The 17,486-nt window shown below is 41.1% G+C and overlaps 1 protein-coding gene across 11 annotated transcripts in view; it reads right to left on the minus strand.

The window, feature by feature from the left end:
- Positions 1–17,486, minus strand: part of EBF1 (EBF transcription factor 1) — a 376,768-nt gene that overhangs the window by 114,522 nt on the left and 244,760 nt on the right. For 7 of the 11 annotated variants that reach the window (XM_057491234.1, XM_036915169.2, XM_057491212.1 and 4 more), the window contains one exon: positions 8,859–9,000. In XM_057491234.1, the coding sequence (XP_057347217.1) occupies positions 8,859–9,000 (142 nt within the window). The remainder of the gene's footprint in view (positions 1–8,858; positions 9,001–17,486) is intronic. The other 4 variants (XM_036915412.2, XM_057491220.1, XM_036915948.2 and 1 more) reach the window with 1 other exon arrangement.

Here is a 17,486-nt window from a genome sequence, read left to right on the forward strand (position 1 = left end):
GCTGGGCTCAGACAACAAATCATCAGGGCTCTATCAACCCCTTCCCACTGGAACAGTTGAGGAAACTGAGGCCCAAAGATACCAAAGTATGGACTTGAGGTCCCTGAACAATACGGGGGCAGTGCTCTGTTTTTATTTATTTATGTATGTGTAACTAAATACATTCAAACAAAAATGTTTCAAACCCACTCCTGATCACTGCTCCTAAATGTCTCATCTTAAAGATTTATGACCAGTACGCTGACACTTTCATTTGTACATTTGCATCACTTGAATCCTCTGAAATTCTCTATGAAGGGGAACTCCTGTGGCAAATAGGCAGAAAAGGGCCTTTGGTTTGGAACAATCAATTGTGCAAATAAACAAAGGAATCATGATGCTTTAGTGACCAAAAATAACACAAAAATTAGGATTAAAAAATTTCTTTTGTTTCAGTCCAAAATATAAGCAGAAAGCACCATTCCCTCTGCACATACCTTGTACTTATTACAATTAAGTTAGGTGTGGCTCACTCATTTATTAGGTCACACAAAATACAAGTACTAAAAGTTTCCCAGTTGACAGTTTGTCAAGAAATTCATATAAGAAAATATCCTCCCCAAATCCATACCAGTTTCCCATGTTTTCTGTGGTGTGAGGTTTGATAACCCTCCAGTACCCTAAAAAAAAAAAAGACTGTTAGTGTCCTAACAGCCATTTAACTCACACTCAGTTTTCTCATGGTCTCCTTTTCCTCTACCTTGTATATGTAACCAGGGACCCCATTTGGTCAACAAATGATTTCTACAGAGAAAGGTCAGAACATACTTACAAATGAACAAAAGATTACCTGCCTCCTTCTGATGCCAGCCCCACAGAAAACATACCAGGCATCACATAAAATCAACATTTTCTTCACTTGACTGGCAGAATATTGGTATAGCCATGGAAAAAAATAGGCTACTGAAGGAAACCGAACTATAAGTAAACATCCACAGTGTGCCCATCAATAAAAAGGTATGCTCGGGCTAACTTTTGAAAGGTCTATGTAAGACACCAGCATAATTGGCTTTCTTGTACTGAGCAGTAATAAGACCAGTGGGATAGGAGATGGACAGAATTTGAGTATAATGTACAGGGCAAGTAGTTGAGAGCACAGACTCCAAAGTCAGGCTCGCTGGGTCTGAACCCTAGATCTACTAATTATTTTCTGTACAACTCTGTCTGGCAAGTTACTTAAATGCTCTTTACCTGTTTCCTCATCTTAACCATGAGGTGCCTGCAGCACTATGTGCCCAGCGTAGTAAGGGCTCAGTGAGTGTTTATTGCCATTATTCTTAGTACTACTATTACACAGAGTTCTATGTGGGTAGGCAGACCTGGGGTCAAGTCCCAGGTCCAATTCTAACTAGTTTCTTGGCCTTGGGTAAGTTAACAACCCCCTGTAAGCCCCAAGTTTCTTATCTGTAAGATGGGGACAGTAATTGCTATAGCTCATCAGATTTGTTAGAGGATTTAATGAGATGATAGAAGTAAAATGATTACCATGGTGTTGGCACATAGTAAATCCTCCATAAATAACAGTTTGAAATCAACAGTCTTCTAAAAATATTTACAATAGCAATAATAATATTGCATATTACTACCAGGCCGAGTCACCAGGAAGCAGGGTGGCAAAGTCTGAGCAGTATTTCTCCTTTGTCAGCAATGCTTGTAGTGGTATCGTAGTCAAATAAGGGTAACAGATCACAGGCTTAGCCATGACCTGTGGCTCATGAACTCTTTAATCAGCCTCACACTGAGAGCTTGCTGGCTACCAAGTCCCCAGTGGGAGGATTTCTGGTGTTACCTGCTTTATGGATTACTTGGGGAATACACTGAAAGTCAGTCTCCACTTACATCCTTGTTCATTATCTTGACTTCTTGTGGCACCCTTTCTAGAGCAAGGGAAGAAAAAAGCCATCTTCCCTAATGCTCAAAGCAAAAGGCCCAATTTGATGCTGCAGAATCTAAGGCCTCTGGGCTCTATTTTAGGATACGTCTGCATATTCTTAACCCTAATGTTCTGTTCTTGCATCTGTCTTGTTTTTCAAGTAGGAAAATGAATTGATAAGATGCAATACGCCACCCTCAGTAACAAAGGATGACACCAATATTATTCTACTTGGACCCTTCGCCAAAATGCTATTGCCTAAATGGGCTTGGCTAGGGTCCTGCACCAAAACCAGCCACCTGAAGGTCTGCTGTGTAAGTATAAAGTTTATGTGTCATTCATCCTCTGTCCTAGTGTTTTGAAGGTGCATTTCTGTCTGGAAGCTGGAAAGATTTTACATTCTTCTCAAGGTCCTCAGAATCCCAGGGACCCCTGAAGCCTAGGCTGACCTGAACTCTAAAGGCATCAGGGTGGACCCCCAGACTTCCAATATCATGTGTAACCAGTAACCATACAGCTGGGCACCCTCTGACATTCACTCTTGCTGGCCAGCATACCATGGGCGAGTGCAGACAGCACTAAGTGGGTTTTGACAGAAAGTAGCTATGTGCGTGTGAGCAGGTTATGTCCCCCTCTAGGTTTCAGTTTCCTTCTCTGGAAAATGAAGGGGAGTATCAGGTGACCTTCCATACGTCAATGGTGACCTTCCATGCTTCACTCAGCATGAACTGTGACTCAGTCATTGACCATGGAGGGATGGGAGACAGAAATGTGGGAGGACGCATTTCTCTTTGTTATTTAGTTTATTTTCAATCATCTAATTTTAGTTTTGTTGGGGTTGAACAAGTCATATGTAGTTCATAGGTCAGATGACATAGCAGCTCTCCTTCACTCTGAAGGCCTTTAAAAGGTAAGTCTCTACAAATTTATAAATGAGCCAACAGGTAGACTCTTTCTAAGCTACTTAGGAAACAAGCAAACTATAAGCCAAAGCCATCTGGAAAAAGAACTTACAAAATGCTTGCCTTTCTTCCCATTTTGAATACAGGCACCACTGCTAGAATGAGGAGTGACTCGGAGAACAACTCCGAGGCACATGGGTGCTTCCTAAGGCTGGCGGGAAAGGCAAGGTATAAGCAATTCAGAGTAATCTTGCCTTGAGCTCTCAGGACACACTAGGAGCCCATGTAATTGAAGCTGAGTTCATCAAAGCCAAGCTTGGCCCCTCATTTCAGAGCACATTTCACAACTGCCACCAATGACGGGCTGAGCATGCCCATGGGGCTTGCATGATCCAGCCCTCAGCAGCCCCCAGCCTTGTCGCCTGCCATCCTTGCAGGCACTGGGAAGAGCAGGAACCATCCTAGTCTCCTTTTTGTTCATTGAACTCACCTAAGCAGACCAGCCTTTGCACATGGTGTTCCCTCTGCCTGGACATTTATTTCTGTCCCCTTTGCATGGTAAAAACTTAACCATCTCTTAGGTTTTAGCATAAATGTTATTTCTTCAAAGAAGGCTTCCCTGACACCTCATTCGTTTCCACTCTTCTTACGGTCTCCCCTGTTAGGCACAACTCTAATGAGTTAGTGGTAAATTTTGTTTCTTCTCTGTTTACATCATAAGCTCTGTGAAGACAGAGACCTTCTCTGCCTTGTGCTACCGTGCACAGCTTAGTGTCTGGTATGCAGTGGATGCTGAGTATGAATGAATGGAGCAAGGAAGATATGAAACCACCTTGCAAACATCCTATCCCCTGGGCTGGAGATCACGGAAAGGGCCGTACTAGAAACAGCTATTGGATTTCTCTGTCCTCTGAAGCCCTGTTTCTCCAAAGGTGCCTCCCAGAAGAAGGTGCCACAAGAGGGAAGACATGTCTAAGTGGCTTCAGTTCAGAGCCCCAAAAAAATAGTACATGCTAAAAGAAGATCTAGAGATGACCCAGCTCAACTCTCACTGAACACATACAAAACTGAGGCCACAGAAGCAAAGTGACCTGCCAGAGTCACACACAGCTAGTTCATGCAGAGTCAGGACCGGAATTCAGCTCTGCAGTCAGACAGCCTCACCCTCCTGCTATTAGACCCAGCTAATAGTCACTAGCTATTTCTTAAGGCCTCATTTCACAGAGTGGGGAAGAGACGGCCTCTCCTCTCTACTGGAAGCTCCAAGCTACGTCTCAATTTAGAGTAATCTCCCCAAGCATGAAGCATCTTTCTTCACATGTCTGTAAAACAACAAATTTAAGTGCAGCTGGGCACAGGGAGTCAATGGGACTGGATATCCAGGGGCAACCAACAGAAGCAAAAACTGTTTCTGTCTGAGGCAAAAGGATTATAGAAGGTCAAATGCTAAAGAGCAAGAATAACACCACATTGTCAGGGACAGCTGGAAGGGGACACTACAATGGAAAGGTCAGAAGTGATGTGGTGGTGACAGTCTGATTCTATTCCTCTAATGCTATAATTACGGCAAGGAGATGGGTCCACTGATTCTGTCTCCACTCTTTATTCTGGAAAGTATTCTTAGTGTAACCAAACCCCGCTTTTGTTTTGATTTGTTTTACTTTGGGACCCTGGCATCTTTATTGCTCATGTCTCAATCTTTATAATGACTTGGAAGCAAAAAGCAATTCATTCCTATCTGATGCCCACAAAAGCTAAATTTCAGTGTTTCCCATTTTTAAAAAGGAGGGTATTTTAGAATATCTACATTTGAGCCAAGAAACTAAGCAAGAAACTAACTCATGAACATTAAGAAGTTCATCTTCTAAAAACTCTTAATTAAAAGTTCTACTGATTTTTCAAGTATGTATGAATGTTGTACAAATTCATAACAATTTTAAAAACACCTAAATTTGAAAAGCACCAGATTGGGACCTTAATCCCACTCCCAGAGAGGGTGCCTACTGATGGCTCACCAAGCCCTCTGGCCTGCTCACACTTCCCCAGTGGTCATCGATGAGGCAAGTCCTCTAACAGTGCAAAAAGCGTTTGGTAGGGAAGAAAAGAGAAGAAAGGAGAAAAACACATGCATGCCAAAATTTTAAAAAATTAGCGTTTAAACTGCTTGTCAGAAGGCTTCCTGACAAAGCCACTAGAGTGTATTCACAGACATTTGCATAAATGCTGCCAGTGAGTTCACTATAGCTGCTGGCGCTAATGGTACATAGAGTAATTTAGTCACTTCTCCCGGCATTCTGTGTCAGAATGATGGGCGCCGGCACTTTGCCTTGTTGCATATTAGATCATTAGATAATAAAGTGTTAGCGCATACAGGCTGACAGGGTCTCTGCGCTATAGCTTTATGAGGGTACTGTGTTTGGCCATGGGGGAAAAGGTAGAGACACTGATGCCACAAATGGCCTTAAATTCAAGTAAACACGACCTGAAACTCAAGAGAACAACAATGATAATATCAATACTCCCCCGGCACCCAGTCCCCAGAAATTTTCCTAAGTGACAGGGAGACACAAGCTAGAGCTATAATTGCTGTGGGAGGTGACGATTCAGCATCTTTGGCCCCGAGCCTGTGCTTTTTCAAAAACTGGAACCCTGAAAGCAGTTACCTTCTGAGGCCATCACTCTCCACAACTGTACATCTTCCCTAAAACTTAAAAAGGAAACATCACTAGCCTAAATTCTCCCATAAATATTCAGCCAAAGGGAATCCTCAGTATTTATGAATGAAGAAAAAAATAAGGGGCAGAGCAATTACCATGAGCTACAGCATGCCAGGATTCACCCTGTTTGGGCCACACAAGATTCCATGAAATAAATTTGTCTTTGTCAACTCTCCTACTTAAAAAACAGGGACAGTTATTTGAGCCTGGAGGTTTGGGAGTCCGTGGGTCGCACAGGACTGCCTGAATGTAAAGCATGGTCTCTATTTCTACTTATATGCAGAAAGACAAGTGGTGAAAGGGAACTTTCCTCCAACTGTCTGACAAGCAGGATATAAATAGAGATGTGCAGAGTCGCCCAAAATAATCCAGGCTACCTGGAAATGAGATGGTAAAAAGCCCAGAAGGAGGGAAAACAGGTTCTCCAGGTCACCTAAGAGGTGAAAAGCCAGCAGCCTCCTGTGCAGTCGCTATTTGAGCAGGCGAGGGGAGGCGGGGGGGCCGATGGGCAGGGGCAGTGAAACAGGACTTTTCAATGGCAAGATTAGGTACTATGTACTCCCGAAGTCACATGCATTAATCAGCATCTAGGTCCACTCCCACACATCACCAATGTAAGACAGGCACCAGTGGGTACCCTTTGCTGAGTAGGTATTTATGTACCAGTTGAAAGTGTCTAAATGAGTGGGTGGTTATGTGTGGTTGCTTGATTCATTTTGCAGAGAAGTAGATTCCCATGTGCTGTTGAACCTCAAGATATATATATACCCACATCTGTAAGAACCTAAAGGTGTCTGCCCTTCATTCTTCAGGAGAGAAGTGAAATAAGGCTCTTGCGAGGGCAAGGCCCCCCTAGCTGAGGGACATAGGACATACCCACGTCCCCAGTGATGGTTAACCACTTATAAAGAGTGAAATGTCATCCTTTTCTTGAATAATACATTAATAATAACTGACCATTTATGGACGGGTAAACTGGAACAGAGGAATAAAACGTTGTCTTTAAAACTTAGTATGATACATATATATCCCAACTGAAATATTAATATGTACACTTAGAAGGAAGACTATTTGAGCTGGGAGGAAGCTTAGGGGCTTGTGGATCAGTGGTCTCAAACTGTTTTCCTGTAGCTGTATTCTCCCCAAGTGGCTACCCCACCCACCCCTTCCCTTCAGGGTTTAAAAATTTCATAACTAGTTATCAACAACTAAAAATTAGGAGAGTTGTAATTCTTGCCCAACTGCAACATCTTGCCCCCATGGGCTCTCACTCCCCTTGGTGACAACTATCTGGGGCTGGGGGCAGCAGAGCATGTCCTTGCTGTTCTTCCACAGTCTCCACCCAGCCCACTTCCCCTGTGCACATGACCTGCCCCCACCCAAGGCACACAGTTTTCCTTTACCTCCCACCATAGAGCATCACCTTCATTTTACCAAGAAGGAAACTTAAGAGCTCCAAAGGTAAGGTGGCTTGTGCAAGGTCACACAAAAGCCAGAGGTGAAACTAAGAATTTAGGTTTCCTGATCCTACTTTGAGACTCATTCCTCCACATGACAAGACAAAATAACGTTCCTGACTCTGTGCCCTAGAGGGCCCTGCCCTAGCAGGCTGCTTTGGGTTGGTGTTGCATTTTTTGGTGCAGGAAGGCCTTGCGCACTGTCGTGTGCTCTCTCGCCCGGCGTCCCAAGGGCAGCATGGGGGTCTAGGCAGGCTCGGCACTTGGAGCACATTTTGAAACTGTGAACCCACAGCTGGAAGATTTCAAACTGAGAGTCAACTCTCTCCCTGGACAGGGCAGTAACATTGTAACTTACCAGCCAGAGTCAAAAAACAAAACTTCAGTTGTTAAGCCAGGGCTCTCCAAATTGTGCCCACTGAGTATTTACCTATTTTTTCCATCTTCCTTTCCCTTCAACACTTCTAGTCACACAGTGACTGAAGTGACTCCAAGGATAGTAAAAAGGCAACATTACTGTAAAGTGAGGACCAGAATAATTTTAAGTACAGGAATGGAGCTAGGAATGTAATCATGAGCAGGTGTTTCAAATGGCCTCCTGCAAAAAGTAATATCCATCCATCTCAGCACTAATGAAACCATAAAGAAGCAGCTTTTGAGAGATGATGGTTTACTTTATAAAAGACTGTAAGCCTGGATGTGGTGAGGAATCCCCTCTAAGAGTGTTATATCTGGCTAATTAATAAAAAGTACAGTTTGTAGATTCCTTAAGTGCAGGAAAAAAAAATCAGGCAAAAACAGTGATAGTGGTGTGTTTATTAAATTGGGATGCTGGCAGGGTAGAGAGTTTTCTGCCTTATAAATTATATCATGGACAGCTCGTGCCCATAGAAAATATCAGGCAGTCAGGAGGTGTTTTGTGTAGTAGTGTTTTTGAAGGAATCCTGCTGACATAGCAAAGTGGGGAAATGAGTTAAGAGTTTAATTTGAAGAAGATCAGAGAAAATCTAGCATGGTGATTGGTAGCCAGTAGAGTTTTAGTCACTGTTTTTTGGATGGATGGATGGATGGATGGATGAATGGATGGATGATGGGTGAATGGATGTATGGGTGATGAGTGGGTGAATGGATGGATGGATACATTATGCATACATGTAGCACAGGAAACATCCAGACATACACTCAATCTAGCCCATGGTTCCTGTGAGTGGCATTTACTTTCCTTGATTCAACTTTTTATCTAGTTTCCTCCAGTCCTCTCAAAGGCACCACTGATTAGCCATAAAATAAAAAAAAATGTACTTGCTCTCCACCAGAGTGTACCTACAGAAATCAGGCTCTAGGTTGCAGTGAGGAGGAGAGGGGTATGCACAGAGCAGTGGAGGGTCACTTAGTTAGACTTCCTATTCAGAAAGCGCATCTGACCTAGATGTTGGACTTTCTTTCTCTAAATGTCTCTCTAAATGAAGTTAAATATGTTGTCACAGAAATACACCAGCAGGATTGTAAAGAGGGTAGAGTTCACTATAGAAACAAATAGATTAGAAACTCAAAATGTTATTACAATTTTTGTCACTTTGCTTTGGCCTTTATTTTTAGTGGGAGTTTAAAAGAATGCAGTGGTCCCAGTTTCCCTCTCCCTCAACCTGAAGGAAAGATGCATCAGCCATTTCCAGGGTAAAAAGCTGTGCACCAAGAAAGCCTGGGCCTTGAGGATATCTTCCTGTCTTTAAAGACCCGGCATCAATGTTGTTCAACAGTACATTTGAAATTTGAAGCATGGTAGTAAATGTGGCGGAGTCGGAAGAGAGAAACTAAATAGATTCACAGTTAAAGTAGCAATGCCAACCAATGAAAATGATTTGCCTACCATGTTCCAGATAAGAGGGCGTACCTTCCGAGGGGTCAAGCCTCCGAGCCCTCCGCCCATGCTTGGAGTTATTATGGACAAACATGTTATCGGAGACTGCCAGGACATGGCCATCCACGTTGACTGTTGTAGACACCACGACCTGGAGACAGAAGAGAAAAATGAATGAACATTTTAATATAAAAGCATGGAGGGTAATAAACTCAAGTTAAATAAAAAACAGCTGGGAGCTGAAGAAAATTGCATAGCTATTTCACATAATAACTGGTGCTTATGCTGTACAAGTCTAACAAGAGGAGCTATTGATGAGTGGGTCTTTGGCATGGAACGCTTTTGATGCAGTTTTAAGTAAAATTGCACAGTTTATAGTTATACAGCAGAAGGTACACTGTTAACCATAATTTTAACAAGAGGATCTTTATTAGCATTTTTTTTTTTTTACACAAGGGTGGTTGTGTTTCACCTAAATTACCCTTCAGTTTAGACACTGAAGCAGATATCACAGTTGATCATGCAAATAAAAACCTTTTGAATCTTTAAAATATTTCCCTCCCACTGCGTCAGGGTTAAGAGGATAGAGAAATGAAAAAGAGGTTTCAGCGAGAGCTGGGATGCAGCTTTCTCTCCTGGGTGTCTTCTTAGGGCTTCTTGTACTTTTTTCTTCCCACATTAGTTGGGTAAATTAGACCAAAGACCTCCTCAACCACCATCGCCACAACCATCCCCAAAAACGTCTGCTAATTAAGGATCTTAGATCTGTGTTTCAAAGCCAAAAAAAAAAGGCACAGCCCAGGTACGATGCAGATATCCTGGCCATCTCAAAAACTGACTCTGAAACCAGTGTGCCGGAAGGGTCCCAGGCAAAGGTGTTTTCTCAGAGAACTTTGACTAAAACAATGAGAAGAAATGACCTACACTTCTCCTTATATTAAATGGGGAAGAGGATTAAAACTGAAACCCGCACAGATATGTTTATTCATTCGACCTCTTACAACCAAATATAATAATTGTCTGTAATTGCAGCTTCAGTTCCCACCTCCTGCTTTGACATGGGGAACAGCAATCAGCCAGCTCCCGTTTAATCCACCTATTATGTTGACTAATTAACTTTGCTCGACAGTTTATTTCTTCCTCCATTATCAGACCCTGTCAGCCGCAAGCACCCTGCAGCATAGGGGGGACCTCAGGCTTTTTGATTGATCACCGATAGATTGACATGCAGATTAATTTAATTAGAATCACCTCACTTGAGAAATGAAAGACAAAGGCAAGAGGGCTAATAGATCTGCTCTCATAATGAGGCGAACCTCCAGAGCCAAAGCAGAGGATTTCTGATTCATTTTGCTCAATTCCCTAGTTGCTTGGAAAGACTCTCACTTTAATTGTTCTTGGTTTTGAGAGGCATTAGCCTCTTAAGAGGTGAAATGCTTACAAGGATTGGCATGCACCAAGGCCCGAGTTCCTGAGGAAGCCTTTTCCCAGACTTCTAGAGTCTTGTGCAAGGCCACAGTCTCACCACCCGAGTTGGGCAGAGGGGAAAGCGCTGGGCATTGGCCTGTGCCTGCCGACTGTCAGCCCTGCCCTGCAAAGTGGCGGCTGTACAGACCTCCTGCCACACCAATGTTTGCCATACTGGAAAGTTCCACTGTCCGCCTCTTTGACCTAAACACATCCTGCCAAAATATATTGGTTGTCCTTTTCCCCTGCCTCGAGGACGGCAAAGAACTGCGGGCTATGAACGCAATGCCATCGTGGGGTTGATTTGATTTTGATTTTTTTCCTTCTGGGCCCTTCTTCTTAGACCAAGCCCCGAGTCTCTTTCAGACCGGGATGCAGAAGTCAGGAGACAATGCACCTAGTCATGTCACCGGGGCCTCCCGGGAGGGACTGAATTGGGGGTCTTCTGTGGAGCCCCCTCAGCCCTCCCTCAGGGTTCTCACCTTGATTCCGGCAGGGCCTGGGCCCTCCCTGGTTTTATTTCTTAACACTATTTTATTAAACTGAAAAGTAAACAATGGAGAGTCCATTCAGGGACTCAGGGTATTCACCTTAGTCACTACGAAAGCCAAAATCCCAGTTAGGGCAAGTTTCATGGGAGGGACCAGTGAGACCCAAGCAGCAGTTTGCAAAGTGGTTGTTCTCTTTCTCCATGACTGACCAACCAGATCTGACACAGCCTGAAGCTTCTGTGTTTGCCTAATCAATTGTGGGTTAGTTTAAAAGGAGTAAAAAGAAGGAGGAGGAACAGGAGAAGAAATGGTCTGTTCTTTTATTTTCAAAAAGTATTATGTGTTGGCAGGGTCCCTATTATTTAAGGCAACGGAAACTCAGTTTTCTTTCTAGTTAGGGAGATGACTTCGTGGGATAATTTACAATTATGTAACAGAGCTGGGTCTTTCAAAGAAATTTTGATTTACTACAAGACCACAATTGAGTGGTCACTGGAGTCGTTAGCTGAAGAAACTATAAAAGGAATCCCAAACGGTATCTGTTTCCAGTGTCAGGAAATACAGAAAGTTGTTATTCTAGATGTCTGTCTTAAGAGAAAAAAAAAGAAAAAAGCAATGACAATTCACCAGCACCTGTAGGACAAAGCACTCAGGCTTCAGGCTTAAAATATTCAGTATCATTTAGAGACACTGTCATCTAATTCCTACATTGAAAAAAATGACAAGAATGGTTAACGCAAAAAAACCCCTACAAACTATGTCTTTTTTTTCTTGGCAAGAATAAGGATCACCAAGACCACCTGTGTGATAGAATCATTTCATTGAAAGACAAATTAAAATTGGAGAAAGATAATACAGACAGAATCCTCATGCCTTTAATTCCTAGGAAATAGAAACAGTGAGTTCCTCAAAAACTCAAGACACAATATATCTCAACTTCTCTATCCCCCAAAATAATTTCTCTCTCTTTCCAATTTGGAAATGATTGGGATAGATATAAATAAAGCATATGCTGAAATTAATCCACAGAGCAACTTGTAGTTTTTTTTTAGAAAATCTGTGAGATGCAAAGGGGGCACTGGAGTGTCCTTTAAAAATGTCCCATAGGGGGAGGGAAAAAGGCCTTTGCAGTTTAATACAAGATTAATGAGGTGCTGACACATTCATGCAGGCAAAGGTACAGACAGGCGGGCCAAATCTTCAGCCTTCCCAAATTTTGTCAACAAAACACAGCTTGAATTGGGGACATACAAACATGGAAAATGATTTTACATTTGGACTCAACCATCCCTTGCAGCTCTCTCCCCTTTTTCACTCCCCTGTCCAGGGAAAGAGGTGAAGGAAATATGAAGAAAAGGTGTATTTAGAATTTTATGATACTTGTAATAATTAAAACTTTACTCCTTAGAACTGCACTGATTGCACATATGGTAACCCCACATGCAGCTATTTAAATTTAAACTAATTAAGTAAAATTTTAAATTCCATTTTTCCTAAGTTTCCATAGCCACAGTTCAAGTGGTCAGTCACATGTGGCTACAGCTACTGTATTGGACAGGGCAGATATAGAACATTTCCATCTTGGCAGAATGTTCTGATAGACAGTGTTGCTGTAGAATGGCTTTGAAATAAATTATTCCAGTTTATTCATGGGATGCCCAAGATACATCTCCTGAAATAATTCTAACCTAGGTGAATATTTTTATCACTGTATTTTTTGGAATCATATTTCTATTTGGGAGTTGGCATAACTTTTTACTATATCAATCCAGAGATATGCTGATGAACACCCAGTGTGTTCCACAGTCCAAACCCTCCAGGTGAAGGTATTCAGCTTGAGGTGACGCAAAGGGCAGAAGAGAAATCTTGAGGTACCCATGCACTTTGGAGATTTTATACGGACATTTTCAATTTCTTAGCTCATCTCAGTGGTCCAGAATCTTCCCTGTTATATCCTGGATCTAGATAGCCCTAAAGGTTATTTACTACTGCTTGTCCTCTTCTACTTAGAATTAGAAAGAAAATTTATGTTTTTTCATTTTTGAAAATTTTAAATGTTTTAAAATTTTGATTTATTTTTTTCCTTGGACTCTCCCCTGAAAATTTTTCATTTTTTAACACAAAATTTATGGTTCTTGACTTCCGAGCTTTCCTGGTTGATGTTATTTTAGCCAGGTTGACTTAACTTCTCTAAGTCCCAGTGACCCTCCCTCTTAAATAAAATAATAATAGTAGCTAATTCTGTGAAGCTTTGATTATTTAAAGTGGCAGCTTGATTCCTGGCTCACATTGAGCACTCAACGAACATCAGTAGCAGTAGGAGCCTGATTGTTGCTTTGTTTGTGGTGTTCAACAAAGAGTTTGGGAGAACATGTTGGACAGATAATCAGAAGCATCTTGCTTGTGAAAAGGAGGACCTAGCATAATTTTTTTTTAATAAAACGATATAGAAATTATTTCTTCTATATTCACTGCTTTATCTGTCTGACAAGGAAATCACACAATTTTGAAGAACTTTGTGCTCACAATGTATAATTATATAATTTAAGCCTCTTGTGAATTGCAAATTTCACTGGTTTATATAATTTTGCTTTCTGGAACCCATCTGTATCTTAGTCTGTTATATTCTGGGCTTGAAACAAAATGAAATCTAACTACTTTGAGAACAGTCTATAAATCAGAGATCGATTCAGTCTACTTTTCCCATTATTTCATATGAAGGAGGCGTTCTCTGGGAGTTTTCTGATCGGTTAGCATTTCCTCACTATCATTCCTCAGGCTGTACCTTCTTCCTTCATGGCAGGCAGGAGACCTTGTGTGTCCCAATTACATTATTTAAGATTAATGAAGCATAATCTCCATCTCATGAGCAGATTTTCAAAAATACACAAGCAGCTAAATTCAGTCATGAGTGGAAGATCACGTTAACAAAAAGTAGCAGCTCATGTGGAAGGGGCTAGGACAAAAGCAACCAGAAGGGAATCTGGATCTTTAGACACTTCTACAACAAACATGGAATCAGGGGAAAGATTAAACTGCAAAAATATTTTCAATATTTAAATTTAGAAGGTTGTAGTAGTACCTGCCTCCAAAAATTAATCACTTTAGCAAGTTAATTTTGAATGATTATCAAAATATAAATCTTAGTTTTCAATGCTGATATGTGGCAATTCAGTGTAAGGAAATTTGTGCCAAAGTTGGTCTGTTACATGGCTTCCTTATCTCTGGGTTTAACCTATTCTATGTTTGCACTAATTCAAGGCCCCTAATATAAGGCACTAAATGCATTGGCTTGAAGTCCATGTAATAAAAAGACATTAAGCAACATTCCATGGGATAATACTCAGCAATGAAAAAAAAAAACAGACTATTGATATGACTGGATGAATCTCCAGAGAATTATGCCAAATGAAAAAAGCCAATATCAAAAGGTTATATACTGCATACATAGGCTGAATTGTGACCCCCACCTCCAAATTCATGAAATTCTAACCCTCAGTACCTCAGAATATGACTGTGTTTAGTGATATGGCCTTTAAGAGGTAGTTAAGTTAAAGTATGGCTGGCAGGGTGGGCCTTAACTCAGTCGGACTGGTGTCCTAAGAGGGAAGATGAACACCCAGAGGACACTGGGGTGCGCAGAGGAAAGTCCCTGAGAGGGCACAGCAGGAAGGTGGCCGTCTGCCTGCCAAGGAGGGAGATCTCAGAGGAAACCAACCCTGCTCACCCCTTCATCTTGGACTTTCAGCCTCTAGATCTGTGTGAAAATAAATTTCCATTTTTAAGCCTCCCAGTATGTGGTATTTTGTTACTGCAGTCATAGCAAACTAATAACCTGCAGGATTACATTTATTTAACATTCCTAAACTAAAAAAATTTTATGAATGGAGGACAGAATAATGGTTGCCAAGAGTTAGGGACAGAGCAAAGGTGGATGTGGCTACTATAAAAGGATAATAGGAGGGATCTTTGTGGTGATGAAAATGCCCAATATCTTGACTGTGGTGATAGATACACAGATCTACCCATGATAAAACTGTATATAACTAACTCCCCCAAACACACACATTTACAAATAAAACCAGATAAATTTGAATAAGAAGGGTGGATTTATCAATTTTCATATCTTGTATGACTACTATATGTTACTATGTAATATAGTACTGTAGTTTTGTAAAATATTACTATTACAGAGACTAGGTAAGTGGTACATGGGATTTCTGTATTATTTCATACACTTGAATATAAATCAACAATTACATCAATAAAAAAGGTAAAATAAATAAAACATATCAGCAATAAAGATGCCCTTCAATAGGTAAATGGATATACAAACCAGTAATCTATAGAATGGAATATTATACAGCTCATACAGCACTAAAAAAAGAGTTATCAAGCCACAAAAAGACATGGAAGAACCTTAAATAAATACTGTTAAATGAAAAGGCCAATCTGGAAAGATATGCACTATGTGATTACAACTATATGACATTCTGGAAAAGGCAAAATTATGGAGACAGTAAAAAGATCTGTGGTTGCCAGGAGTTTGGGAGGAGGGAGAGAGGAATGAATAGGTGGAACATTGGATTTTTAGGACAGTGAAATCATTTTATATGATACAGTAATGGTGGACACGTGACATCATGTCTAAACCCATAGAGTATAAAACAGAAGAAGCGAACACTAGTATAAACTATGGACTTTAGTTAACAACACAATGTATTGATATTGACATATCAGTTATAACAAATGTATCACACTAATGCAAGATGTTAATCATTGGGGAAGCAGGGGAGAGGACATTGAGACAGTCTGTGGGAATTCTCTATACTTCCCCTCATTTTTCTATAAACCTAAAACTGTTCCACAAAATCAAGTCTAACCCATCAAACTTCTACTCTCAACCTTATGCAGTCCACATTTTTCACTTTATCTGCTAAAACACTCTACAGACAACTCAAACCCTAGAGTTATAAGAGACCCAAGAGGCTTCCAACTAGGAATTTTCAAATGTAGTAATGGGGACAGTACTGCAGAGAGATTCCTAAATTCATCTACAGTAAGGCTGCATACTAAAGCATTCAGTAATTTTCCTTTGTTGATAGGGTATCAAGTCATCTCTATATGGAAACACCAGTTACCTCATACACAAGAAGCTCTGAATTGGTGATTTCACATGGCTTTGAATAATTTTAAAATAGAGATCATGATTCTTAATAAATACCATTAGGTGAAAAAAATCAGTCATCACCTGAGGTTCATAGAAGAAAATAACAAAAGGAGTCCTCAGTGTTAGGACACTGCAAATCTGCCCAACACCTCCTTTTACAGCTTAGAAAACTGAGGCCCAAGAGGTTTAAAAACATCCTGAAGGTCATAGGACAAATGAAGAGCAGAGGCAAGCCTGAAGGGAAACATGCAGACTCCAGGTTCAGTTCTCACCCACACACTCTCTCCAGCTCTCCTGGTGTCTTCCAGCACACACCTCTGCTATCTATGTGACTGATTACACTTTAAGTATTATATACATAAAAATGGTCTGCAACAGTTAGGAGTTGGGTCTTCATTAACTTTGTCCTTTAAAATATCCTTGATGGATATGGAATGAAATATTCTCTGAACCTGCTTGATTTCTAGTTTCTGTCTGGTTGAAAGATCCCAAATAACTCATTAAAAATTAAGGCAGACGCGTGAACCTACAGGCTGTAACAGAGTGGAACTGCTGGAGTGAGGGAGTGAGTAACTGAATTAAATCCACACCTGAAGGCTCAAAAATATCTCTTGTCTTAACAGTAAGACAAGAAGGGACACTTCTAAATCCTCAGATACCCATGCTACACTAATTTGGACCTTTGGAGACTAGACTAGGCTTCTGTCTCCTGCACTGTGACATGTGCTAGACATAAAAAGCTCATCAGTGATCTGAACCTTGTTCTTCCCTCTGAGCATCAGGATACTTTTGATGACTCTTGATGATGTCACTGGCATCTAAGTGGTGCTCTCCGTTTATGTGTTCCCATTGGTGGTGGTAAGTGGCGGTGAGCCAAAACACAGCATTGCTTTTTTATGCTCTCTACCAATGAGACTATGACTCACGCATATGGAAACGGAGCAAGAAAACAGCATATTAGTCAACAGATCAGATTCTAGACCAAGACAGTCCTGAGTTTGAACCCCAACTCCATCACTTACTAGTATGTCACTTTGATAAGTCACTTAATCGAAAAAAATAAGTTGTTGAGGCTATGCTATGTGCCAGGCACTATTCTGTGTACTGGAGAAGCTGCAGTGAGCAAGACAGATAAAGTATTTGCCCACCAAGGGCTTATTAGGGACAGAATGGGCTCTCAGACAATAAATAAGGAAGCAATAAAAGCAAATTTCAGAAGGTGAAAAGTTCCAAGAAGAAAATTAAATGGGGAGGGAAGATGCCTAGGTGGCAGCTATTTGATTATGTGGTTAAGGGAGGTTGCCCTGAGGAGGGAATATTTTAGCTGAAATCTAAGTAACAAGAAGTATCCAGCCATTCAGTGAGGTGGCCGAAGAAATTCCTCAGGAAGACAGGATAGCAAGTGCAAAGATCCTGAAGCAGAAATGAGTTCAGTATATTTGGGAAAAGGAAATGAAAGAAGAGAAGGAAGGTCAATGTGCTTGTTTGGTGCAAAGTAAAGTAGGGAAA

This window comes from Manis pentadactyla, chromosome 2 (genome assembly GCF_030020395.1).
Source record: "Manis pentadactyla isolate mManPen7 chromosome 2, mManPen7.hap1, whole genome shotgun sequence".
In the NCBI taxonomy this organism is placed as follows: domain Eukaryota; kingdom Metazoa; phylum Chordata; class Mammalia; order Pholidota; family Manidae; genus Manis; species Manis pentadactyla.